At 44.5% G+C, this 12,731-nt stretch overlaps 1 protein-coding gene across 10 annotated transcripts in view; it reads right to left on the reverse strand.

Moving 5' to 3' along the window:
- The window catches only part of KIAA1217 (KIAA1217 ortholog), an 872,441-nt gene that overhangs the window by 52,727 nt on the left and 806,983 nt on the right, over positions 1-12,731 (reverse strand). For 5 of the 10 annotated variants that reach the window (XM_012502786.2, XM_003269363.4, XM_030799153.1 and 2 more), the window contains 2 exons: positions 1,121-1,225; positions 530-579 (listed from right to left, as the gene is read on the reverse strand). In XM_012502786.2, the coding sequence (XP_012358240.2) occupies positions 530-579; positions 1,121-1,225 (155 nt within the window). The remainder of the gene's footprint in view (positions 1-529; positions 580-1,120; positions 1,226-12,731) is intronic. The other 5 variants (XM_012502784.2, XM_030799154.1, XM_012502785.2 and 2 more) reach the window with 1 other exon arrangement.

Genomic DNA, 12,731 nt, shown 5'->3' on the forward strand with positions numbered 1-12,731 from the left:
CCTTCCCCAGTGTACAACCTTCTGATGGCTTCACTTTGCGCTTAGAACAATTTTAAATTCCCTTGACTGGACAACCCTTCTTCCCCCTAAGTCCTCTTCATCTTTCCGGGCTTAGTTTGTGTCGCTTTGTCTGGGGACTGCCCTTGGTATAGGCTAGTCCTATTGGTGAAACATTTATCCTGCACTTTTAAACACTCGACACACATAAAATTAGTTGTCCCATTTCCATCTTCCCGATTGAATTCTAAGTTCTAGGCAGGCAGCCCCGTGTCTGCAAGATGCCCACCGTATGGCCATATCGATGAACAAATGAATGAGCGAATGAATGAAAACTGAAGGGAGAATACAGTGCTTTGCCCCCTGAATTAATGAATAAATCTGGAATTTCAGTATTAGCAGGAATATCTAGGAATCCTCTGACGGCATACCAAATAAGTGACTTAGGGAAATGTTAAACATTTCTGAGACCAGCCAGGGCTCATCCCAGGCAGCCCACAGGCCTCCTACAGCTCCAAAAACACTTACTTACCTGCACTATCTGTGTGGTTCCTGTTGGTTGTGGTTTTCATCATTTTCTCGCTGAATAAAAGAAAAAGAGAGTCAGCTATGCAGTTTCCAAAATGCCTTTTTTTTTTTAAGCCCATTCCATCCACTATTTGAAGCAATTGGCAGTGATGGGATTAAGCAATGAAGGTATTTTAGCATCTGCATCACAATTGGCCAGGATGGAAAAGGCTTCCCAGGTGTGCACCTGACACTGGGGGTGGAATGCAGCCAGGCTCACTTGTGACTTTCAGACGATGGCAACGTGGACACGCAAGGGTGGTGGTTGCAGGCACTGCACGGTGAGTGGTCCATGAAGCCACATGCACTGGGAAGCCCATTTACCTTCTTGGACCAAAGTGTTACCTTCGACCAAGAATTACCAGAAAGAGGAAAAAAGAAAACAAAAAAACCAAACCCCCCAAAACAAAAAAACAACACCCATGATCCATAGAGATGTGAATAGTTTCAGCCTTGAAATGATTACAAGGAAACAGATTTGAATGAATGAATTATCTTAATGATTAAAAGAGAAACAGATTGAATTATTTTTTTCATTGGCTTTCTTCTTTTTTACCTAGATGCATCTTTGCTATAACTTGTAATGGGCCCTTTAAAAAGCGCAGACTGAACAAGGCCAGTTAAACTGGCAATCTGTTTCTCCATGGCTTGCATCCTCTCTCTGTAAAACAAGAGAATTGTTTGTTAAAGCTCTATTGACTTTCAGACCGGTTTGTCCGGGTGAATGCACCACCTGAGGGTTATAAAAGGTACCACCTAGAAGGCCGTGGAAGTTCACCCAACCTGGCCCAGGAACATGAAGAGCCGCACATCCCCAGCTGAGGTCAAGATTCGTGATCAGTGTTCAGTATCAAGCCAGTGACCTGACTGGCTAAAAAAAGACACAGCACGGACCAACTGAAAAACATCTCCCTCGGAAACACTCCTGTTTGCACACCCTATGTTTTTGAGTCTTTCTGCCCTGCTTTCTTTCTTTCACCTTGCACAAAAGGGCTGTTCCTTAGCATTCGCAGTGTCCCAGGCCAGATCTCACCTAGCTGCACACATTTCTATGCTGTACACCTCAGCTGGGAGGCTGCTGAGTGGTTTTGGTGTAAATGATGGAGATGTTTGCTGTGTGGGTAGTAACACTTGTGTCACAGCTTAAGTGCAACACAAACATGTCTCTTCTTTAGACCATGGAGAAATATGACTGAAACCTGGCCAGGTGCAGTGGCTCACGCCTATAATCCCAGCACTTTGGGAGGCCAAGGTGGGCAGATCACCTGAGGTCAGGAGTTTGAGACCAGCTTGGCCAACATGGTGAAATCCTGTCTCTACTACCAAGATTGCACCAGTGAACTACAGACTGGGCAAAAGAGTGAGACTCTGTCTCAAAACAAAACAAAACAAAACAAAAAACCCCATGTATTTGAAGGTAGATTATGTTAGATCTAACGTCATAGGAACTTTAGCCTGGAGGCTTTTACAGAATCACGCAGGAACACGAATATCCCTAACAGCTTAGCCGTCCCAAGACATTAATGAAAAATTTCCCAATGATTTCCACATACAGATACTGTTCCTCTCTCTCTAGGGCTCTTTGATGCTTCATTACAGTTTAGCTGGCATTTGAAATAGGCTCACATTTCTAGACCTCAGACAATGGACATTTCGCAGAACTATTGCCATGTTTTCAACACATTGTTAAAAACAATACAAGTAAGTGAATAGAGGCTTCACATGTCACCTCGTGTGAATTCAGTTATGCATATTTGTTAGTTCAAAACAGGAAAAGGAGAGAGAGGAGAACAATGCATATGGCATGGGCATTGCCTGTGCTGTTATCTCCCATGAGTGAGTGTCCTTGCATGAGCCTGAGATCAGAGAGGGGACCTCACTCCTCACTGTGGATCTCAGTCCCACAGGCCTCTGGGTTTGTGAGTGATGGGGATTCCTGTGCTGCAAACAGTATATTCTTACACTATTAAATATAAGCTGGCTAATTTATCTGATTGTCAGTGGGAAAAGTAATGATGGTCTGGCCGGGCACGGTGGCTCCTGCCTGTAATCCCAGCACTTTGGGAGGCCCAGGTGGGTGGATCGCCTGAGGTCAGAACTTCGAGACCAGCCTGGCCAACATGGTGAAACCCCGTCTCTACTAAAAATACAAAAATTAGCTGGGTGTGGTTGTGCATGCCTGTAATCCCAGCTACTTGGGAGGCTGAGGCAGGAGAATCATTGGAACCTGGGAGGTGGAGGCTATGGTGAGCCAAGATTGCGCCACTGCACTCCATCCTGGGCGACGGTGCAAGACTGTCTCAAAAAAAAAAAAAAAAAAAAAAAGTAACGATGGCCTGTTCTTCCACTAGAAAAAGCTAACTGATTAAGTTGGGCTCTTTTTGAGAGATGGTGCATCTGCATCCCGAACTTTATGACAATCAAGATGATATTCAAGGGTAATTTTGTCCAACTCAAGCATTGCAGCCTTGAGTTTTGCCTTCGGAATGTAACTCTCAGTGCCACATGTAACACTGATCTTAATTTTGTAATTGCAAGCTTCTGATATCAGAACTCCATGCATTTTCTTTAGTTTAAAATTGATGGTCTGTCACAATACTGAGTTTCTTGTATGTAGGTCATGCAGTCTGGATAGTTAAAGGTTGCAAATCCACCAAGGAGGAAAAAATACACCAAGCAATTTTAAGTGTTAATAGTATGATCTCTCTGCTGTAACAGAGTGGAAATAAGAAATCTCAAATGGTGAGTGTGGAAATATATCTCCACGGAGTGATTTGCAAATGTTTCCAGGTACACCAGTTGATGCTAAACCTCTCAGTCATATAGCATTTCAGTCATACCTTGGCGCCCTCTTTGCCATAAAATAGTCCACATATCAAAGAGAAAAAATGGTTAGAAATTCAAATAAGGAAAGCAGGTTAGTGAATATCCAATGACAATGTCAAGCTTATTGACCCAAGTCACAGTAGCATCTCAGAAGAAATGGGAGTGGTGGTTGGTCACTCTTCCTGCCACATGGAGGGCACAGACTTGCACAAACTTTTGGGAAATGAATGACTTCCTCGGGAGAATGCTCAGCCCCAGGTGAAAGTTGCCCAGTGTCCTCATTCATCCCACAGGGACTCTATCCACGGTGGTGCTGGAGTAAAATGAATGACACTGAGAGCAGAGGTGCATTCAGGGCTACCTTGAGATGTACTACTTTACTGCTCTTCTTCAATCCTAGGCAAATGCAAAGGATATTTCTTTAAGAAAAAAATAAGGTAACGTGGCATTTTTAGAGTCTAGACAGCTTTGGTAAGGAAGTTGCTTAAAGGGTTCTGTACAGCTGGAGTGTGGGATAGGAAGGCATGATGACAACCTTAGTACATTCAGAAGACAGTAATATTAAGAAATGCAAGAAATAGGTAGGTCTCATTTATGTAGAGACTAAATGAGACTCTGCTAAGAGGGAAATGGCAGCGGGGAGTCCTGGGATTCCATCGCTGGCCACAAGAACAATGCTGGTTAGGGCTAGACCAGCCTTCTTTCTGCTTCCAGTCTGGTCAACAGGTTTCATTACATTGTCCAACAAAGGAGAGCATCAACATTAAAATTCGAAACAGGCTGGGCACAGTGGCTCACATCTGTAATCCCAGCACTTTGGGAGACCAAGGCAGGTGGATCACTTGAGATCAGGAGTTCGAGACCAGCCTGGCCAACGTGGCGAAATCCCATCTTTACTAAAAATACAAAAATCAGCTGGGTGTGGTGGCACATGCCTGTAATCCCAGCTACTCGGGAGGCTGAGGCAGGAGAATCATTTGAACCCAGGAGGCAGAAGTTGCAGTGAGCAGAGATTGCACCACTGCACTCCAGCCTGGGTGACACAGCAAGACTCCGTCTCAAAAAAAAAAAAAAAAAAAAAAAGAAACAAAAAAAAGAAACAAAACACCTGAATCATTCTGGATAAACAACATTGCTCCTCTACTGATTCATCCTCGAGGTTAGAACTGTAGAATGTCACAACACAGACCACGTCATCTACACATGGAAGTCTGGGGAGCTGCAGACACACCTTCGGCATGTTCCTTGGCTCAGTGAGTACTCAGCTTCTACCCTGATCTCCCACCAGATAATAGTTTTAGGGTGCAGAGAGAGACAACTCCCAAACAACATCCTATTCTTCTTTAAGGCTGATATTGATAGAGCTGCAGAACGGTCTGGGATAAGAGTCTGGGTTCTTTTAGAACAAAAGGGCTATATGCACTCCAGGTACCCGCATGCTTGGCTCGCCTTTTTGTATCTGTGAGGAAGGGAGTGAAGGCTCCCTGGATGGCCTCATTCAGGTTATGTCACCTGCAAGGCCGCCTTGAAAGAGACACGCTGCATCAGAGATACTGAGTCAGGTGGCTTCTCATCTGACATCCCCCCTGGAGAGTTCAGATGCTTGACAGTAGAGGGGAAGCCATTCTCTCCCCTGTGGGAGCACATAGAGCACCGAATACAAGTGTATGCTCTACTGTCTTGACCAAAGCCACTTCACAAAAATACAATTCTTTTGACACATGGTAATGAGAAAACATTTTCCCTCCTATTTAATCGTCAAAGTGTGTCTGGTTTCAGGATTCATTTTGGGGACATTATCTGATTTATACATTCATAAATAAGATTGTCTTTCCATTTTATGGTTGGTAATCTGGAAACAATTTTATGGTTTAAGTAAATTACAGCAACTGGAAACTTATGCAGCCTTCTCCCATGATGAAATGTTAGGAAGTGTGTTTTAAAGTTGAAAGGGAAGAAAGCAAAGTGCCATGGAAGAAGAGAAATGAACACAACCCTGTCATTTTATTGCAGTGGCAATTTTTCATGCTCATCATCAGAATATTAAAGACGTTTAGGCTCGTTCTTGCCAATATCGCTTGGTTTAAAATATGACAGGACTGATACAATTACTGTTGAAAAGATGGCTTAAAAATGATTTCATAAACCATTTTATATCATTCCACAAACCATATTTATGTGATTAGTGTATATGGTTTACTAGTCATTTAATGTCTTAAGTCAGCCTGGCTGAACGAGTCTTCTCATGATCCAAACATAATATTAATAAAAAAACTCAAGTCAAATTCAGGGAAGTGCTGTTTCCAATGTTAAAAGTCCGATTACTCTAAACAACTTTCCTGCAAGCTCCATGTCTGTCTGTGAAGATGAAGCAAAATTCATACTGTTGGTGGTCTGTTCTGTCTTTGGAACACAGAAAAGGAAAAAAAAAATCTGTGTTTAGGGGATGATTTTTAGCCAGTGACTCCATTTATAGAACTGTTTTTTGTTTTTTTTGACAGGGTCTCACTCTGTTCCCAGGCTGGAGTACAGTGGCATGATCATAGCTCACTGCAGCCTCAACTCACCGAGCTCAAGAGATCCTTTCGCCTCAGCCCCCCAAGTAGCTGGCACCACAGGCATGCACCACCACACCTGGCTAATTCTTTTGTATTTTTAGTAGAGATGGGGTTTCACCATGTTGCCCAGGCTGGTCTTGATCTCCTGGACTCAAGTGAGATCGGCCTCCCAAAGTGTTGGAATTACAGGCATAAGCCATCATGCCTGGTCCACTTATATAACTTTTGGATTCAAGTTTCACCTTGATTTTTTTTTTTTTTTGACTAGAGACTTTGTACTGACCAAGGTGTCACTAAGCCTGAATTAAGTCCTTATTATACATCTAAGTAAACGAATGGCTATTAAGAAACAAGTCAATAGCATATGAAGCTGGCGATTCCCCTATTAAGAATCCCAAAGGATTTGTTCTTAAATATCCAGAAGATATATTACAAGAGATGGCTGAAACCAGCTAGCCGAGCTGACGTGATTAGCCCCTAGTCTGAAGCATTAACCTTCCTAACCAGTTAGGGGAGGGGATGATTTTTAGCCAGTGACTCCATTTATAGACCTTTTTTTTTTTTTTTTTTTTTTGAGACAGGGTCTCATTCTGTTCCTAGGCTGGAGTACAGTGAGCATGATCATAGCTCACTGCAGCCTCAACCCACTGTAGTCAGTAACAACTGCAGTATTCTGGCCTTCTGAGAGTCCCTACTAGGTGGTTCCTTCATTTGCTTCTAGTTCTAAATTTTGCAATTTTTTTCTTTGTATTCCTCCTCATTCCCTCTCATCTCTCTCCCCGCCAGAAAGTGTTACATGGTCAATGAGTCAATCAACAAATATTTTTGAGCCCTTAATACGTGCTAGGTAACGTGCTAGCTGCCGTGGACACAGCAGAGGCACTGCACCCACTTTCCCAGGAATGCCTTCCTTTGACAATGTCAATTTCTTTTTTTCTGGGAGAAAGCTATCTGAACTAAAACTCTTTGGTCTTGGCAGTGCCGAAGGCATTTTCCAGAATGCAATAGTGAACAGGTTTAAAGCGAGGCTATGCCCTTGTTTGTTCATGCTCTGACTCTGGTATGAGGAAAAAAAACCCAAAGTAATTAAAGACTCTGTTTTCAGATGAGTTCAACAAAACAAAGGAATTCAAATTGTCTGAATTTGTGGTAAAGCTTCAAATGTGACTCTAAGCAATGAACTTTCTATTTCTGCCTGAAGTTAACCTATTGGTGGAAAAGCTGTGTAACTAAAGACATTGCTCCCCAAACTCCCAATACATTTAACTTCTCATTGACACATTTAGATTTGGGAGACATTGGTGTAGTTGGCGGTCAGGGCTGCCATTTCTTCTCCCTGGGCCCCGTGCTTATGGCATGAGCAAGAAGACCGGCTATGTTCTGTCTCCCCGAAAAAGCACTTCAATCTTTTGTTTCATCTAATGTCTCAGCATCTCCCCTGCTTTGATATTCTTGACTATCTCATCCCTAAGTTCCCTACCATTATCCAGGAAATCCCATTCCATCCCTGGATGACTCCAGCATTAGAACTGTGCTCCCATCCACCATACCCCAGCTGCCATCCTTTGTAGCTTCAACATCCATACTTACAACCCCTACAGAAATTTGGCACTATAGAGCCTCAAAATCTTTACAGCCATCCTCTGACCTTGAATTCTAACTCAGAATGGTGTTACTGTCTAGATCTGAAACTCCAAGACTCCCTCTAAGCATGGCGATTTTTTGTTGTCTTCATTTCTCTTATTCATATGAACTATTTCTTTACATGTAGCCTGGCCTTATTTTCTCCACCTTTGATACCGTCTGAACAGTCTCTGGTCATTTCTCCTGCCAGTTACCCAGGTTGGACCCTGAATACTTTCAACATTATCCCAACTGAACCCCATTGCATCTGGGGCTATTTTTCAGCCTTGCTGTTCCCATGCTATACTGACATTGCTTTCTGAATGACAGAGGAGGGTAATAAATGAGAAGAAAAGGCCCCTTGTGGCCCTTCTATTTCTTCCTATGTCCTCTCGTTCTGGTAATCTTCAAAGAGACAGAGTTGGTGGACACCTTCTTATTAGGCACTTTTCCCAAGTAAGGAAAGAGACTGTGACCTAACCAAAAGGGCTCATCTAAAATGTTCTGCATTTCACCTACAATGCATGAAGATAGACACATTTAAGGACACCTGTAAAAAACAGGCAAAAATGAAGCTCCATTTACAAGGATCTGGAGGAAAAAGCTATTTCTAATCTTCATAAATTCACTGAGGTGTTGAGAGAATGAAAACTGGCAATGAGATGTGGAGAGGAAATGTTGTGCAGATGATGGTATTCTCTCTAATAAATAGTTCTTCACATGCTCCTAGGGATGCTGTTTATTTTCTTCAAGGCCTCGGGAGACAATTGATTATCATGTCAATTTCAGTTCACTTCCACCATCACTTTGTGCGTGAGCACCATGACGGGCGCTGAGAGTCAGTGATGCTGATGCCTTTCTTCCTGATCCTAGGCTTCGGATGACTTGGCTTGGGTGGGCATGGTGGCTATGGCCCAGCCAGAATTCTGTGGGGTTCCTCTGTGCTCAGTGCTATCAATAAGGTACTCCTGGATGATGGAGACGGAGCAATAGGCTGGGGAAGAACAAGTTCTTATAAGAGGTGAGATGTGAATGATGCTGAAAAGAATGGCGGAATTTATCCGGAGGGAGAAGAAGGAGAAGGGAGCAGTGTTCTGAGCAGGGTTCCAGGGCAAGCGCAGAAGCCGTAGACCAAATACAATCTAGCGGAAGCAAAAACAGTGGACCTCCTGGTCTAACCCTAACCCGGGTTTGTGCTCTGACTCCATCCTTATAGCGGTGTGACCTCTCTTTCATCCATTAATCCAACTGACATTTATTGAGCACCTACTGCATACTAGGGAATGCTCCAGGCACTAAGGACATAGACATGAACAAAACAGACAAAACTCCTTGCTTACGTGGAGGTTACATTCTACTGGCCATCAACGAAATAAATGATAAACCTTAGACACCAATGAACATGAAGCAGAAAAAAAAATCTGGGAACAGAGATAGAAAGAAGAGCTGAAATTTTACCCAGGGTGAGCAGACAGGGCTTCACTGAGAAAGTCACTTTTGAATAAAGACCTGAAGGAAGTGAGAGAGCAGGCCATGTGTGCTGTCTGGAGGAGGAACGTTCTAGGCTGTGGGAAGAGCAGCTGCACTCACACATATACATTCTGCCCAAGGCAGGAGCATGCCTGGCAGTACTGAGAAGAGCTGGGGAGGCCAGCGTGCCTGCAGTGAAGGAAGGAAGGGGAGGGTGATTGACATGATGTCAGAGGGGCAGAGGGTTGACCTGGCCAGGGCTTGTGGCTAGGGGAATCAAATCATTTATCCTCCACACCAGGATACTTCAGAAAGTGGACAGGGGAGCCATTGGTCATTGCAAGTATTGTACAAGGACAACAGGGATACCCTGGAGCTGTCCCAGTCCAGCTGAGAAGGGCATTCTCCCTACTTGTGTGTCATCTTAGGGACTCTCGCTTTGACCCTGAGTGTGATGGGAACCATGGGAAGTCTGAGCTGAGGTTGGACGTGAAAGGTCTCATGTTTTAACAGGGTCACTCTGGCCCCCTCCGCTGAGAACAGGCTGAAGGTGGCAGGGACTGAGTGGGGAGACCTCTTGGGAGACCACTGTAGCAAGTCAGGTGAGAGCTGGAGGTGGCTTGGCCCAGTGGGTAGCTGTGAGGTCGAGAGCAATGGCTGGAGCCAGGAAACCTCTGAGTACAGATCTTACTGTTCTCTGGGTCTGGGTGTCCAAACGCAGGGTTGGGGAGACAGGAATCAAGATGAAACCAAGGCTTTTGGCCTGAGCGACTAGATGAATGAAGCTGTTGTTACCTGATATGGGGAAGACAGGACTTTATTTTTGGGCATGCTGCATTCAAGTTCATTAACAGACATCCACGGGGAGATACAAATCTCCACTCAGAAGTCACTTAACGTCTCTGAGTCTCCGCTTCCTTAACCATCGAACTGGGAAAACAACTGCCTTACCTGTCCCAAAGGCTGTCACCCTACAGAGACGTCAAAATGAGGGCAAATGAGAACAATGGTAGGGAAGCACATTATAACCTGTAAACCATTGAGGATGTGTAAGCCTTCCTGATATCCCTTTAAATTCAGTCATTCAACAAATATTTCTTGGGCCAGGCACAGCTCAAGATGCTGGGGATATGGTGATAAAAGCACAGGGCTTGCCCTCCTGGAACCTACATTTGGGGCATGGGAGACTGTGGGGGAGTGTTGCAACTTCAAGTGTCATGGCCAGGAAAGGCCTCCCTGAGCTGGTGGCATTTGGCAAAGCCTTGAGTTTGGAGAAGAGCCAGTCAGTTAGACATTTGGTGGAAGAATGCACGAGGCAGCAGAAAGAGCAAAGGTGAATTCTCCAAGGTCAGAAAGTCCTGGACAAGGTCAATTACAGGAAGTGAGGGAACATGGAGTTGAGTTCTTGGCAGGCCATGGAAAAGGCTGAACGAACCCTTACTCTGTAGAGGAAACAGTCTCGGAAGGCCCCCACCCCTTGTTAAACAGGGGTACCCATTCTCTCACGCCCACTACCCACAGAAATCTAGCCTCACTTAGAATCCTGGAATTACATAAGCTTCTGGTTGGAAGGGATTTACATAAATCCCATAGCTCTTCCCACTCTGGGTCTGTGATCTTAACTGAAGCTATAAAAAAAAAAAAAAAAAAAAAAAAAAAGGCGGGCAGGTCCAACCAGGAGGTCCAAGCTCTGTCCCACCCAGGCCTGGTGTTCCCCGCATGCACAGTTTGTTTCCCAGCAGTGCTCTGCCCAGCACAGCAAACATGCTTAGGGAAGGCTCCAGGCAGCCTTTAATCTATTTCACAATTCATTTTCTGTGTAGGCTGTTCTGGTTGGGACCAGGAAACAGCCCCAAGTCAGGAATAAGAACACAATCCACCTCAGATCTGAAGGGCTGGCACAACTATATGGCTTCATGGTTTTATGTCAATGAAACATTTATTCATAGAAAACTTTCTAGTACACAAAGTGATTTAATAGCTATTTTCATTTAAATTGCACAGAACTTGTCCTTCTGCCAGGCACAGTGGCTCACACTTGTAATCCCCAAATTTTGGGAGGCTGAGGTGGGAGGCTTGCTCAAGCCCAGGAGTTCGAGGCTGCAGTGAGCTATGATTGCACCACTGTGTTCCAGCCTGGGTGACAGAGCAAGACCACATCTCTAAAATAATAATACATTAAAAAATAAAAATAGGCCATGCGCAGTGGCTCACACCTGTAATCCCAGCACTTTGGGGGGCTGAGGTGGGCAGATACCCTGAAGTCAGGAGTTCGAAACCAGCCTGGCCAACATGGTGAAACCTTGTCTCTACTAAAAATACAAAAAAGTTAGCCGAGCGTGGTGGCGGGCTTCTGTAATCCCAGTTACTTGGGAGGCTGAGGTAGGAGAATTGCTTGAACCCAGGAGGCGGAGGTTGCAGTGAGCCGAGTTTGCGCCACTTCACTCCAGCCTGGGCAACAGAGAGAGACTGTCTCAAAAAATATATATCTATATTTATATATATATACATACACACATATATATATATACACACACATATATATACACATATATACACACAAATACAATAAAAATAAAAATAAAAAATTGCACAGAACTCTTGAGTAGATTATCATCCCCTTATTAGGACAAAAGACACCGGAGGCTTAGCCAGGCAGGGCTTTTCTTAGGGAAACAGAGCAATTAGCCTGCAGGCTCTCTCGGATCCAGGGCTCTCTGTGGCACTGAGCTGCCTCCCTTAGTGACTCACAGCCAGGGTGAGGCACTTCACTTCCTGTTGGCTCTCTGCTGGGTGCCTGGAGCCACCACTCCCCAGGGCAAGCCTACACCTTGCTTTATGAAATCACCTATTTTGCATTTTCTTTCTCTTCCCTGAGGCTCATCTGGTACATTTGTGTTCTGGAAGTGACATCTCATTTTTTGCACAGGTACAAACAGGTAGGAATAGCAGTTGCTTCACGTTATGGGCCAGCTGAACACGGCCAGCTAATTTACCTTCAAATGAGAAATGGTGTCAGGAGAGATGGTCTCTTGAGTGGACCTCATGGTGACTGTGGAAATGAACTCCCTACTCCCGCCTGCTTTAGAGCTGTAAATCTTAGGGTGGACTCAAAAGAAATAAAACAATGACTCAGGGAAAAGAAAAAAAAGTTTGCTATATTTGGTCTCTCTAGTGCATTTCCTTTTTGTTTTGTCTTCTTAGTTATTTGTGCTTGCAAAGACAAAATGTGAGGGGAAGCACAGCGAGTCCTGAGCTGAGGCTCGACGTGACAGGTCTCACGTTTTAACGGGGTCACTCTGGCCTCCCCAATGAGAACAGGCGGAAGGTGGGCAGGGACTCAGTGGGGAGACCTTTTGGGAGACCACTGTAGCAAGTCAGGTGAGAGATAGGGGTGGCGTGGCCCAGCGAGTGGCTGTGAGGTCAAGAGCAATGGCTGGAGCCACCCTTAAGGCAGCAGGATAGCGAAATGTCATTTAACTAGAGTAGCTCCCGTCCTTGGACCTTTAGGAAGTCTCCTTGCTGTTTCTCCTGCTGTAAAGTCAGATATTAGGACACAGTATTCTCTAAGGTCTCTTTAGCTTTGAGGATGGACAAGGAGACAGAGGAAGTATTTACTGGTGATACAAGTTGGCCCTGCATGAGTATATACAGACTTTTTTTTTTTTTTGAGACAGGATCTTGCTGTGT

Source organism: Nomascus leucogenys, chromosome 18 (genome assembly GCF_006542625.1).
Source record: "Nomascus leucogenys isolate Asia chromosome 18, Asia_NLE_v1, whole genome shotgun sequence".
NCBI lineage: Eukaryota > Metazoa > Chordata > Mammalia > Primates > Hylobatidae > Nomascus > Nomascus leucogenys.